The sequence below is a fragment of the Corythoichthys intestinalis genome, unplaced genomic scaffold (assembly GCF_030265065.1).
Source record: "Corythoichthys intestinalis isolate RoL2023-P3 unplaced genomic scaffold, ASM3026506v1 HiC_scaffold_23, whole genome shotgun sequence".
Taxonomy (NCBI): domain Eukaryota; kingdom Metazoa; phylum Chordata; class Actinopteri; order Syngnathiformes; family Syngnathidae; genus Corythoichthys; species Corythoichthys intestinalis.
The window spans coordinates 10,645,765-10,661,097 of record NW_026651592.1 but is presented as its reverse complement, the minus strand read 5'-3'; the positions used below and the strand labels follow the sequence as shown (position 1 = coordinate 10,661,097).

At 39.0% G+C, this 15,333-nt stretch overlaps 1 protein-coding gene across 2 annotated transcripts in view; it reads left to right on the top strand.

The window, feature by feature from the left end:
* The window catches only part of LOC130911213 (remodeling and spacing factor 1-like), a 53,897-nt gene that overhangs the window by 2,510 nt on the left and 36,054 nt on the right, over positions 1-15,333 (top strand). For both annotated transcript variants that reach the window (XM_057829023.1, XM_057829022.1), the window contains exons 2-5: positions 8,149-8,240; positions 8,340-8,432; positions 8,507-8,712; positions 12,130-12,254. In XM_057829023.1, coding sequence (XP_057685006.1) covers positions 8,149-8,240; positions 8,340-8,432; positions 8,507-8,712; positions 12,130-12,254 — 516 coding nt within the window. The remainder of the gene's footprint in view (positions 1-8,148; positions 8,241-8,339; positions 8,433-8,506; positions 8,713-12,129; positions 12,255-15,333) is intronic.

Sequence of the window (15,333 nt, the reverse complement as noted above, 5' to 3'; positions counted from 1 at the left end):
TGTCAAGAATCAACAACAAGTGGGACACAATCGTGAAGTGGAACAAAATTTATTGGATAATTTAAACTTTTTTAACAAATAAAAAACTGAAAAGTGGGGCGTGCAATATTATTCGGCCCCCTTGCGTTAATACTTTGTAGCGCCACCTTTTGCTCCAATTACAGCTGCAAGTCGCTTGGGGTATGTTTCTATCAGTTTTGCACATCGAGAGACTGACATTCTTGCCCATTCTTCCTTGCAAAACAGCTCGAGCTCAGTGAGGTTGGGTGAAGAGTGTTTGTTAACAGCAGTCTTCAGCTCTTTCCACAGATTCTCGATTGGATTCAGGTCTGGACTTTGACTTGGCCATTCTAACACCTGGATACGTTTATTTTTGAACCATTCCATTGTAGATTTGGCTTTATGTTTTGGATCATTGTCCTGTTGGAAGATAAATCTCCGTCCCAGTCTCCGGTCTTGTGCAGATACCAACAGGTTTTCTTCCAGAATGTTCCTGTATTTGGCTGCATCCATCTTCCCGTCAATTTGAACCATCTTCCCTGTCCCTGCTGAAGAAAAGCAGGCCCAAACCATGATGCTGCCACCACCATGTTTGACAGTGGGGATGGTGTGTTCAGGGTGATGAGCTGTGTTGCTTTTACGCCAAACATATCGTTTTGCATTGTGGCCAAAAGTTCAATTTTGGTTTCATCTGACCAGAGCACCTTCTTCCACATGTTTGGTGTGTCTCCCAGGTGGCTTGTGGCAAACTTTAAACGAGACTTTTTATGGATATCTTTGAGAAATGGCTTTCTTCTTGCCACTCTTCCATAAAGGCCAGATTTGTGCAGTGTACGACTGATTGTTGTCCTATGGACAGACTCTCCCACCTTAGCTGTAGATCTCTGCAGTTCATCCAGAGTGATCATGGGCCTCTTGGCTGTATCTCTGATCAGTTTTCTCCTTGTTTGAGAAGAAAGTTTGGAAGGACGGCCGGGTCTTGGTAGATTTGCAGTGGTCTGATGCTCCTTCCATTTCAATATGATGGCTTGCACAGTGCTCCTTGAGATGTTTAAAACTTGGGAAATCTTTTTGTATCCAAATCCGGCTTTAAACTTCTCCACAACAGTATCTCGGACCTGCCTGGTGTGTTCCTTGGTTTTCATAATGCTCTCTGCACTTTAAACAGAACCCTGAGACTATCACAGAGCAGGTGCATTTATGCGGAGACTTGATTACACACATTTGGATTCTATTCATCATCATCGGTCATTTAGGACAACATTGGATCATTCAGAGATCCTCACTGAACTTCTGGAGTGAGTTTGCTGCACTGAAAGTAAAGGGGTCGAATAATATTGCACGCCCCACTTTTCAGTTTTTTATTTGTTAAAAAAGTTTAAATTATCCAATAAATGTTGTTCCACTTCACGATTGTGTCCCACTTGTTGTTGATTCTTGACAAAAAAATTAAATTTCATATCTTTATGTTTGAAGCCTGAAATGTGGCAAAAGGTTGCAAGATTCAAGGGGGCCGAATACTTTTGCAAGGCACTGTAACTGTCAGTTTTAGCTCAGTAGTCATTGCTGAATAAAACACCAAGTAGCACTGGTCCCTAATGTGCTCCAATACAGCAGGTATCATACATTTATTTTGAACACTGCAAAAACTCAAAATCCTATCAGTACTTACAGTTTAGACTAACTTAAAATTTAACTAGAACTTAAAAATAGCTTGACCCAAATGGAAATTCAATTGAAACACGTGGGAAAAACACATAGCTTTCAAGTGATGTGTGTTATCAAGCGTAATTACATTTTTAGGTAAGAAATATGTTTTTAATAAGATCTAGAAGTTTTTTGAGTGAAAGCAGTGAATTCTAGTCACATCTGAGATGCAATTGTTGGCTGTTTTCAACAATGTACATCGAAAATAAAGACACTGATTAACTGACAATGGTTCAATATTGGATTAAATGTCTTTTTTCTCATGTATATTTATAACTGCTCTTTACCTAAAAAAAAAAAAATGTTTTATCCGATTACTCGATTAATCGATAGAATTTTCAGTCGATTACTCGATTACTAAAATATTCGATAGCTGCAGCCCTATTTCAAACATAACTTTGACTTAAACACAGCTATTTTTTGCTTTTGTGACATCCCAAACATCAAAATAATGTTTTCCTTATACAAAATAACATAAACAACAAGACAAATAGAGCTTTTGATAGTAAAGTAATAATTTATTGACACAGAGCTAAACGATTAAACTGAGAGATGATGCTGTTGTGGCCGAGGCTGTATCAGCAGACGGGGTAAATTTATCCCTCATCACCCATCACCTGTCTGTCTCATCAAGATATATTTTTTTGAATCTTTCATCATAACAGAATTCACCTAGGGAACTTGTGTGGGGCATGTGCCTTGTGTTTACATCGTTCTCCACATTTTTCTCACGCTTCGTACTTCCAAGTTCCGTTTCCTGACTATTTCTCTTCATTTATTTCCTTTCATGATCCGATATGAGTTCTTACCAAATGCGCTACTGCCTTTCAGTGGCCAGTTTTATTGCTTTACAATGGATTTTGTGTGTTGTGCTTTGGAGCGAACTTGCATCAGAACCTAGAGATGTTGCTTGTGAAAAAAAAAACGTAAAACACGTATAAATACGTTTTCGGAAACAAACTATAAAAAATAGAAGATATTTATGTTTTTGTGAGCAAATGAATTAAATGCTTCATTGAGTGAGGCCACTCAAATCCGCTCAAGCTGCTCACTTACACACAGTGAGTTGCTACAACAACTGTTTAACAAGTTCAACGACGATAGACGCATGAGGCGCTTTGAAGTCCTTCGAAATCCGCGATGGACTGAGGGAGCGGAGTAGCGAGGGATCACTGGAGTTGAAAACAAATCATTTCTAGCAATCGTGCTACGTTTTCAGGTTTTTGATTCAGGGACAGTTTTTTTTTTTTTTTTTATCATTGTCTTTAAAGCGCAATGCAACATTAATATACATGACATTCATATAAAAAAGAAACATCTCAGTATGCAATTTGCAAATTTCTTTGACCTCTGATAATAGAGAAACTAATGTTAAAACACAAAGAAATGACAGCGCTTATTCGCGCAGCCATTTTGTGATGTCAGTTGTACCCATGCACACATACACACATTAATAGCACGGGTAAGTGTGATAATGAATATTAATGACGTGTAATTTGGGATGCTCACATTTGATTGGCTAAAATAGTACCGGTAGTGATAAAAATGTTTGCCTCTTTGTCAGCTGGACTACTTAGTGGAAATACTGGCTTTGAACGAAATTCTGAGTTTTTTTTTTTTTTCGATGTACAGCAGTGCTGCAACGATTAATCGATTAACTCGAGTATTCGATTAAAAAAAAAAAAAATTGTTGCTTCGAGTATTCGTTTAATTAAAGTGGCATTGTAATGGTTTACTTTGAAAGTGTTTGCCTTTAGTTTTATTGATTAGGGTGGATACACTACCCTCTGGTCTACCTGTTTTCCCATGGCTGGATCCAATTGCTCCCTGTTAAGACCAACATTTTCAGTTTTTTTTTTTTTTTGTGTTTTTGTTTTTTGAGCTAATGTTTTTAATGCATCCATAATTTAGTTTATAGGTATATTTAGCCCTTTTTTGTGGGAATATGTGTCCGAACCATTTGTTCAGAGCATTGTAGGGCTGCAGCTATCGAATATTTTAGTAATCGAGTAATCGACTGAAAATTCTATCGATTAATCGAGTAATCGGATAAAACAAATATATTTTTAGGTGAAGAGCAATTATACATATACATGAGAAAACAAGACGTTTCATCTAATCTTGAACCATTTTCAGTCACTCAATGTCTTTATTTTCGATGTATATTGTTGAAAACAGCCAACAATTGCATCTCAGGTGTAACTAGAATTAAAAAGACTAATTCACTGCTTTCACTCAAAAAACTTTTAGATCTTATTAATATATATATATATATATATATATATATATCTTACCTGAAAATGCCGTTACGCTTGATAACACACATCACTTAAAAGTTAGGATTTTTTTCCCCACGTGTTTCAATTGAATTTCTCTTTGTGTCAAGCCATTTTTAAGTTCTAGTTAAGTTTTAAGTTAGTCTAAACTGTAAGTCCTGATAGGATTTTGAGTTTTTGCAGTGCATGATTAAGTTTTTATTTTACACCCTCATCACTCCACAATGCTATGTTATGTTAAAGCCTGTATGTAAGACACGTTAGCCACGTGTTTACAAACGCTGCCCAGACGCGGCCGAGTCTGTCATTTCGCATCTAGTTCAACATACATGTGATCTCTATGAGACGCGCCAGACGCTGCCTGTTACCAATGTAGCATTGTGCGGGCTAGTATTTAGCAACGTCGGCATCGTTTGTGGCGGCTGTCGGCTGCGGTAAGTTTTTTTTTTTCCTTTCTTTCTCTCCGCACGTGACAGCGCGTTGTCCCGCATTAAAAGTAGTCCTAGCAAAACGTGATGCTTAGAGCTGTCAAAATAAACGATTACTCGAGGTGAATAAAATTACTCGGATCAGTTTTTAAACAAGAGTTACTCGAGTTGCTCGAGTACTCGTTTCAGCTCTAGAGCATTGTAAAAAAACTTTAGCAGTTTATAGCATTTAAGCTAGCGGACTTTTTCTATGTAAGTTAGCCAATTGTTCTTTTGTTGTACATAGATCCTGATTAAAAAAAAAAATACAGTTTGAGGCTCAGCTCAAGTATTTTAATTTTTCAAGTCTCTCATTCGATTACTCGATTATTCGAACTAAGTAGTCCATTGATTAATCGACTACTAAAATATTCGATAGCTGCAGCCCTATTGTACAGTGTATCACAAAGAAATACTGTATTCAGGGTTTATGCGAGTCATTAAAAAGAATTGAAAGTCATTAAGTGGATTTTGTCAAAATTCAGGCCTTAAAAAGCATTAAACGGAATATTCAAGGCATTCAAAATTATGTAAATTTGACAGTAAATGAAACTTATTTTTACATAATTCATTAAGCGTTAAAATGATAAAAACCTTTTAAAATCTTCTTTTCCTTTTGGCTTCGGTGAAACTGGTGATGTTGTTTGTTCTGGAGACGGAGCCACTCGGCAAAAGACAGGAGGCAGCGCTGGAAGTCGCAGAAACGAAGATGCTGAAGCTCTCTTTGGAGTGACCAGGACGGATAGGATCAGGAATGAGCATATCAGAGGAGCAATGCATTTTAGAGCATTTAGAGATAAAGTCAGAGAGGCCAGACTGAGATGATTTGGGCATAATTAGAGAGATAGTTAGTATATTGACAAAAGGATGCTGAATTTCCATCCGCCTGGCAGGAGGTCTAGAGAATGACCAAAGACGAGGTTTATGGATGTAGTTAAAGAGGACATTGAGGGAGTTGGTGTGAGAGCAGAAGATGCAGGAGATTGGGTAAAACGGAGCCTTATTCACAGTACTGGGGCTGTTTGCCTTTGTTGTTATTTTGAGCCAGAAGCACTGTGTAAGTCATATGTGATATCGCAGTGCCTTATTGTATTTTTTTCACTTGAACTTGATCGAAAAAACGAATGTTTGCACTATTTTAATTTCAACAATATACAGTGCTGGCCAAAAGCATTGGCACCCCTGCAATTCTGTCAGATAATGCTTAATTTCTCCCACAGGTAAGTAACAAGTGCTATCAGTTACACAAATTAGAGAAGCATCACATGATTTTTCAAAGGGTGGCAATACTTTTGTCTGGCCCATTTTTGGAGTTTTATTTACAATGATAATGATTTAATTTATTTTTCATTCTCTTTTGCGTTTTTCATTGCAAGAAAAATCAATGAAGATATGACGACCAAAGCATTTGTAATAGCAATCATTTTCTGGAAGAAATTGAGCATTATCCGACAGAATTGCAGGGGTCAGCACTGTAGTGGTGCAATATAGGCACTTTTCCTATAACTTCGGTTGAAGTTGTTCCCTTATTTTTCACAGAATGTTTATTGGAAAACCTTGAAGTTGTTACATCCATCATTATTAAAGGGCATCACAATACAGTAAAATTAGCCATAATATGTTAAGCCCAGGACCCCATATATCGGTATCGGTTTGATATCAGTATTGGATTTTTGGAGTTGGACAATATCGGGATATCGGTTATCTGTTAAGTCATTATCGGACAGCTCTACTTACAATTTGTGTGTGTGAAACTATCTGCAATTGGGCATGGGCATTAAATTTGTTCAAAGTGGCATTAAAAATTATTATTATTATAAAATTATTATATGAGATTTGCTGATACCTTTAGAAACCCGAGTATTAAAGACTTTTTCAGTTGGTGTTGACAGGATACAGATGCAGTCTTTTCCTTTATGTTTTCTGTATGCCTCTCCGGCGCTTTCTATAACTAGCATCAAAATAGTGTTGCTTTCAGAAGGTCTGTTCGACCTACTGACCTACCTCTTTGACTCACTAGCGACAGTAAATACAGTGGGGCAAATAAGTATTTAGTCAACCACTAATTTTGCAAGTTCTCCCACTTGAAAATATTACAGAGGCCTGTAATTGTCAACAATGCTAAACCTCAACCATGAGAGACAGAATGTGGGAAAAAAACAGAAAATCACATTCTTTGATTTTTAAAGAATTGATTCGCAAATCATTGTGGAAAATAAGTATTTGGTCAGTACCAAAAGTTCATCTCAATACTTTGTTATGTACCCTTTGTTGGCAATAACAGAGGCCAAACGTTTTCTGTAACTCTTCACCAGCTTTTCACACACTGTTGCTGGTATTTTGGCCCATTCCTCCATGCAGATCTCCTCTAGAGCAGTGATGTTTTGGGGCTGTTGTTGGGCAACACGGACTTTCAACTCCCTCCACAGATTTCCTATGGGGTTGAGATCTGGAGACTGGGTAGGCCACTCCAGGACCTTGAAATGCTTCTTACGAAGCCACTCCTTTGTTGCTCTGGCTGTGTGTTTGGGATCATTGTCATCCTGAAAGACCCAGCCATGTCTCATCTTCAATGCCCTTGCTGATGGAAGGAATTTTTCACTCAAAATCTCTCGATTCATGGCCCCATTCATTTGTTCCTTTATACAGATCAGTCGTCCTGGTCCCTTTGCAGAAAAACAGTCCCAAAGCATGATGTTTCCACCCCCCTGCTTCACAGCGGGTGTGGTGTTCTTCGGATGCAATTCAGTATTCTTTCTCCTTCAAACAAGAGAACCTGTGTTTCTACCAAAAAGTTGTATTTTGGTTTCATCTGACCATAACACATTCTCCCAGTCCTCCTTCTGGATCATCGAAATGCTCTCTCGCGAACCACAGATGGGCCTGGTCGTGTACTTTCTTTAGCAGGGGGACACATCTGGCAGTGCAGGATTTGAGTCCCAGGCGGCGCATTAGTAGCCTTTGTTACTGTGGTCCCAGCTCTCTGTAGGTCATTCACTAGGTCCCCCCGTGTGGTTCTGGGATTTTGGCTCACCGTTCTTGTTATCATTTTGACGCCATGGGGTGAGATCTTGCATGGTGCCCCAAATCAAGGGAGATTATCAGTGGTGTTGTATGACTTCCATTTTCTAATAATTGCTCCCACGGTTGATTTCTTTACACCAAGCGTTTCACTTATTGCAGATTAAGTCTTCCCAGCCTGGTGCAGGTCTACAATTTTGTCTCTGGTGTCCTTCGACAGCTCTTTGGTCTTGGCCATAGTGGAGTTTGGAGTGTGACTGACTGAGGTTGTGGACAGGTGTCTTTTATACCGATAATGAGTTAAAACAGGTGCCGTTAATACAGGTAACGAGTGGAGCCTCGAAGTTGGACCTCTTTGACAGCCAGAAATCTTGCTTGTTTGTAGGAGACTAAATACTTATTTTCCACTAGTTTGGAAATAAATTCTTTAAAAATCAAACAATGTGATTTTCTGTTTATTTTTTTCCACATTCTGTCTCTCATGGTTGAGGTTTACCCATGTTGACAATTACAGGCCTCTCTAATATTTTCAAGTAGGAGAACTTGCACAATTGGTGGTTGACCAAATAGTTATTTGCCCCACTGTAGCTTTTATTTATTTGAAGGTAAGATGGTAAAACCGGCTGGACCACACATTCAAAATTTTGACTTTCCTGTCATTTGCGCTTGTTTTTCAGTTCCCAAACCTCTCATTGAACTCCACGTCAAGCTGCTCCGAAAGCTCTGCAAGTCCGTGACGATAGAGCGCTGGGAAAAATATCTAGCCAAGGCAAGCGTAACGCACAGTGTATCCAATTTTGACATGTGCTGCGCGTGTGAGCATGGCTTCCGAGAGCTAATTCTGCTGCTTTTTAAAAAAATTTTTTAGATGTGCCAAGAGCTGAACAGCGCCTGGGCTTGGGAGCTGGAACAGAACGGATACCAAGACATGTCCATGGAGTGCAAGTCCAGCATCCTCAAAGTATGATAATATCTCATTTCAAAAAGTTTCGTTTTGGCTCCCTCAAAACTGAAAAACCTTTTCTGTGTCCTCAGTATTTATGCGAGTGCCAGTTTGATGATAACTTCAAGTTCAAAGCGGTGATCAACGAGGAGGAGCCGGACAAAATGCGCCTGCAGCCTATCGGGCGAGACAAGCAGGGCCTTATGTACTGGCTTCAGCTGGACCAGGAGCAGAATATCCGGCTGTACACGGAGGAGCAGGACGACTTGGACGGATCCACTTGGAGATGCATCGTTAGGTAACAGAACTGAACGAAATGTGCGTTTTGCTGTTCGGCTGGTACTTTTATCAACTCTACAGGCATGAAAATCTCTCACCTTTCGGCGAAATTTGCCATTTTGAAATCAAACAGGGTGACCTACGTGAATTGTGTAGATCAGAGGAGAAATTTTTTAAGGGGAAGGCGGGTCGGGAGATTTTTTTTAATGTCGGTTGCTTGGTATGCAACCAGGGAAAGCGACACAAAGCCATAAAAGTGCACCAGTGGCCAGAACACTGACTTATTTCAACGAAACAAGGGAGGGTTCACTGTTGTCCTGTCTCTTCATTGCCAAGCTTGGCTGCACGTCTGTCGTGAATGAACATTTAAAGCGCCATCACCCAGTTTGTAAGTCCATCTAACTAACTAACAACATGTTTTATTGAAGTTGCTAAGCCTGTCGCGATATGCGATGAGTCCATTTATCGCACGATAAATAAAAATGAATGCGGTAATTTTCACGGCTGCGTTTGATCGTCGCGTGCGTGTGTGCATACATTTTTGATTGCGTGTGCACGTGCACTTTGATGCTATATGAGACTCAAGTCCCTTTCACAGACGTTTATTGATTAGCAACATGCCGTAGAATTAAAGTTCAAACATACAAATTAAGGAGACATATGTATAATAAACACTGTAAACCAGACATGTCCAAAGTCCGGCCCGGGGGCCAAATGCGGCCCGTGGTCAAATTTCATCTGGCTCCCCAGCCTCTGTCATAAAATCAATAACATCCGGCCCGCACACAGACTTAATAAATTGGTCAGCAGTACTGCATTTACCCACTAAAAGGCAGCAGCACTCTAAGCAACATTATCCCATGTGAGCCTTGACTTCCAATTTTCTAAAATGGCGACAATCAGCAAAAAAAGAAAGTTGACTGCGACAGCCGACGCTTCAAGGATAGGTGGAAATTGGGCTATTTCTTCTCCAAAATACGCAACAACAGTGTCTACCTCATTTGCAAAGAGACAGTCGCTGTTTTTAAAGAGTTCTATGTGAGGCGATATGTACGACATGTACGACAAGATTACAGGGAAGATACGCAGTGGAAATTGAAGAAACTTGAAGGTAGTTTAATTTCACAGCAGCAGTATTTTTCAAGAGCCCGAGAGTCGAAAGAGAATGCCACAAAGGCTAGTTGCAAGATTGCGAAATGTGACACACAGAATGGCTTGCTAAAATTTGCTTAAATATATTATTCTACGCAAAGGATGTCAACCAAGGTCGGCCCCCCACATTTTTACCACACCAAATCTGGCCCCCTTTGCAAAAAATTTGGACACCCTTGCCGTAAACGTTAGCATTGCTACATTGAGGCTAATGTAGAAAACAGACAACCTACTTTAGCCTGCTATAAAACATTGGCAATCTTCTCCAAAACACAAACTTGCGGGTAAAAGGTGACACTTCAAACATGAAAAATTGCTGGTTAACAGGATCTGCAAACGAATAAAAGATTACTGACACCTAAGCCTGTCGCAATATGCAATAATTCCATTTATCGCACGCTAAATAAAAATGAAGGCGATAATTTTTCCGCTGCGATTTATCGCCTCACGTGCACCTGCGTGCTGTAAAAAGTTCGGCTTCCTTGTTACCAACTATGCAAAATGCATTTTAGTTCTGTTTTTAGTTTAGTGCAGTTTAAGTTTAGTGCAGGTGGAGAGAAAAAAGAAAAGGTGACGCTTACTATTGAAATGAAGATGTGAATGATAGCAAAATATAAGCATGGTGTGTGCATCCATGAACTGGGTCGTAGAATGCCAATCTCGGCGGGCGGTCCACCTCCGTTGCCAGTCTTTATAAGTCAAGGTGACCGTTCTTATTGTGGTAACATCGCCTAAGAAATCGCCAGCTTCGTCAGGTTTCAAATCATTATTCCATCAACTCGCCGAGTGGTCCACGCCAGGATCGAAACAGAAAGTAAAATAGCGCTCTCCTGCTCACCGCAACCCCCGCGGTGCGTTCAGGTATAGCAAAAAAAGTCCGCCACATTAGAAGCCGATTCGTTACATTATTACAGGTACTGTACTGTATTATTGTTGTTATTGCAATGATTATATTATTGTTATTCTGATTTTTATTCATATTTTATTTGTTTTGCTCTTTGTAATTGCTATTTGCAATAGTAACAGCAGTATTTATTAAGGATGTAGTGTGGGTTTTTGGGCTGTGGAACGAATTATAATGTATTCTTATGGGAAAATCCTGCTCGACATACGACCATTTCGACTTACAAACAAGCTCCTGAAACGAATTAACTTCGTATGTAGAGGTACCACTGTATTACACATGGAACGCCATAGCAGAAGCTATGAGGGGAAACGTTTTCATTTGCCTAGATGCTTAAATTATTAAGTGGAATTTTATTTTTCTTAAAAAACACATTTTATTTCTTCGGTGTTTCTGTGCAGTATTAATATTGTTGTCTTTTACTTAAAAGAGGCATGGTCTATTGTTTTTAGTTGTGATTTCCTAAAAAGTATTTTAGAATTCAAGAGTAAACATTTATTGCGTTTAAATGGGTGTACATGATCTATTAATATATACTGTATTCTCACAGTGTCATTGTAATTTTTTTTTTTTTTAATTGGAGGGGTTGCAATAATATCGCATATCGCAATAATTTATTAAATAAACTATCGCACGCTAAAATTTGTTATCGCGACAGGCCTACTGACACCACATGCAATGACAAAAAGAGCTTTTTTGCCGAGTGTAAAGCTAACTGTGAGCGGTTTAGCGAACGTACTTTTCGGTAAACATTTCAAAATAAAAGCACGTCATGTTCGTCATAGAAATAACTACCGGTACTTGTATTTCTGGAGTTAATCCCACATACAGTACTTAAGAATTCAGATTCCACACTAAGAATAGCTTTAGAATGACACTCTTTATGAAAAATCTGATTGGCAATGATAATACTATTAAAAAATTGTAGTATACTATCATATTAATGCTAGATATTTTTTTAATAAATTGTTTTGAATCATGTTGGAAAGGTGGTCAGTGTTCTGAATCTATTTACATTCCATTTTTTTGCACTCGTTAATGCTATCAGCATTTGACCTCATTGTTTATTAGTGATTTATTGTTGTTATTTACGTGTTTATTGGTACTTTAATAAAGAATTTAAGTGTTCCAAAATGTTTTTGTGAATTAATAAGCGTCATCAAGAATTTCATTTTTAAATTAGTGAGAAAAAGAAAGTAAAAAATGTTATTAGGTTAGTCGACTAATCGTAAAAATAGTCTGCTGACTAATCGGGAGAAAATTAGTCGTTTGGGACAGCCCTAGTTGTACAGTGTACCGGAACATATTTCCTCCACACCCTTCTCACCTTTTTAACCCCTGACCTATTTTCATGCCTGACCTAACCTACTGTCTTCTAAGGACCCGCAATGACCTGGCTGAAGCACTGGAGCTACTCAAGGCTCAAGTTTTTCCAAACCTGAACCAGGACCAAGAGCAGAAAATGGCTGAATCTGGGAGCAGCAGTCCCGCTGATAGAGAAGCAGGTGAAATTCCGATATTTGAATCAATAATTTTTATATGTGTTTATGATAGACTTTTCTTGATGAACTCGGTCATCAGTGGATGTCTATCACCATCAACGGGTATCTTTACGTGTGCAAAATTTCGTCAATCCGATCAGCGTTCAGGTAGAAATAATTACACTAAAAATATTGATGCGATAAGGTCTTGCATGTTCATGCATCAGAATGTCAGCCGGAACAAATTATTTTGAGGTGCGCAGATTGATACTACTAAATGATGAAGCTAAGTTTTTATTGTGGATTTATCGCCAATTTGCATATTTTTTTATGCTAGTAGAGGTGCATCAATTAATCGACAACTAATTGATTAGCAAATTTATCGACTATTTTGATAATCGATTAATCATTTCGGACCTTAACTTTAAAGTGACGGGGTAAAAAATGTCTTAAATAGCATTATTATGTGAATTAGAATATTATTTTGAGACAATTTGACTATATACAACAGTTTGGCAAAGCGCAGATGACAATAAATTAGTCTTTTAATCTGCCGTTTAGCCGCTGGCTGTAATTGTAATGCTCTTACGCCCCCAAAAGGAGAATGACATTGGCAGGGTCTTGGTTTTAACTGATTTAGAATTCAGCCCATTGAGGGAGAATTATTCAGACCGAGGAAAATGCGACGAAGAGAGCCGCAAAATGTCATTGTTTCAAACTCTCTACTCAAATATTTCTACAGGATATTCTTTTTATCTCAGGATTTTCCCCAATCGCTAAATAAATGGTACGGTCATGACAAATAACAGTCTTGTGCTAAATGGAATATGAAAAATGCATTTATTCAGTACGACATGGCAAAATTACTCCATAATGGTCAAAACTGTCTACTTCGTGCACTTTCCCAAACGATATTTTATGCCACCGGAGTTAGTCCGGCTTTTGTCATTTCCCTGCCCCGGCTTCTGAGAGCGTATACAAAGCAGGAGGCGTGACAGCTTGCCGACATGCTAACCCGAACCGAGTGATGTTTCGAAGTCTTTGAAGCGAAAAATCACACAAAACTACCCTGGATCATGTCACACAGCGTCGGAGTTGTCGATTGTCTTCGCCGATCAGCAATCCGCCTGGTGGCCAGCAAGTTACAGCTGGAAAAAAACGGCCGACGTCGTTGGAGCGCGTAGCTGTCTCATGGTCAACACGAATATGGCGTAAATTAATGCTTACCTAAGCGGCGAAGACGTAAACATTGAGAGAGCGGCGTGCACTTCTTGTGCAGCTAACATGGCAGGATGTGTCTGAGGAGAACTTTTCTACATGTCCGTCCATGATCAAACATAAGTAAATAGTCCTTTATTTAAAGAAAGTTTGTAGTGTTTACTTTGTAATTGCTGTATTCGCGGCCATTTTTAACACAAAGTTGCAATTTCTTATTGGGTGGAAAATTTGACAGAACACCGGGCACACGAAGAGGGCAAAAAGACAAGTATAGCGGTCTCCTGACGGGCATGCGAAGGACCGAGGGGGGTGTGCGAGAAGCTGCTTGTTGTCGGCCGAGTGGCATTCTTGGTGGACAAGGAGCATTGTCAGCCACAAAATGCAAGCCACCTCCGTATTAAAACGTGTGCCATGATCCCAGTATTTGACATAATACAAAATATGATGTTTACTCACTTCCTCGTAAGTCCAATGGTCCCACAGTGTTTTGGCCATTCTCCGAGGGTGAACGGGAACTTTTTGAAACCCAAAAAGGCTCACACGCCTCTTCCTGGTGCAGCAACAAATACCTGCAGCACATTTGGCTGGCGTGATGCAAAAAATTAACGAATTAATTCGCAAAATCTGCTGAATCCACAGTCCATCTTAATGCGATAAAGCAATCCTGTATTGTAAGATGCTGACCCATGTCCTCAAAACAGGAAGTTATTCTTTTTCATGGCGCGGGATTAAAAAAATTGGATAAATAAAACGATCACTTCCACACACATCCAAGCGTTCCATTTAAATCAGGAGCATAAAGTACAGCGTGAAATATGAAATAAACACACTTTTTGGTGTCATATATCTTTTTAACTTGTCTAAATTCTTGAAATGATAACATACATAGTATAACTTCTCAGTTGTAAATATCAGATTTCCTCATTTTTATTAAGTCAAAGTAGGACATGAACAAATATCTGCTTTTACGTTTGAAACCAATTCCTAGTTTTGCCAATTTTCGGACATCTTACTGTCTAAACTAGCTTCTTAATAAAGCTGCAACAGCTAATCGATTAATAAATTAGTTTCCAACGAATTTAATAATTGATACAGTTGAAGGACCATCCATTTGGTCTTCATTGCTACTTACAACATGCCAAAAACAGCTTCAACATAAATTGTGAAGGTAATTGAAAGAAGTGACATTTATCCGATTAATCGATTATGAAAATAATCGTTAGTTGCAGCCAGTGTTGTTAATAACGGCGTTACAATATAACGGCGTTACTAACGGCGTTATTTTTTTTCAGTAATGAGTAATCTAATTAATTACTTTTCTCATCTTGGCAACGCCGTTACCGTTACTGAGGCGGGAAAGGCGTGCGTTACTATGCGTTACTAAGTTGGTTGAATAAAAAAAAGTCTGAGAGAAACGGACTCACGGGGACGAGAGCAGAGCATGAGTGGGGAAGACGCCGTTGCAACCGCGATGCTAGATGGCTCCAATAATACCTGACTGCAGCCATAGCCGACAAACTACGCCCACATGACACGGTAGATATCATATTATAGATCTAGATGCATATGACAGACACTGCTGCATTGCCAACATGTTTTAAGGACTACATGCGTTTGTAAACAGCCGCCATCTTAAAGCAGTAGACCTCTCAGGAAGGCCCTGATGTAGAGATCCTTCCTAGCGAACCTAAGTAATTTTTTTTAATCTAAAATGCTCCTAAATCGGCAAAATCTTAACTTAAATCTATCTTTAAATGATGAAACAGTTTTAAAACTTACACATGTTTAAAGTAGACAGAAGGGAACTAATGCAATAACGGGAGAAATTTTAACAACTTTAACGATTGATTCACAACTTTAAATGACTTCCACACATAGCAAAGGT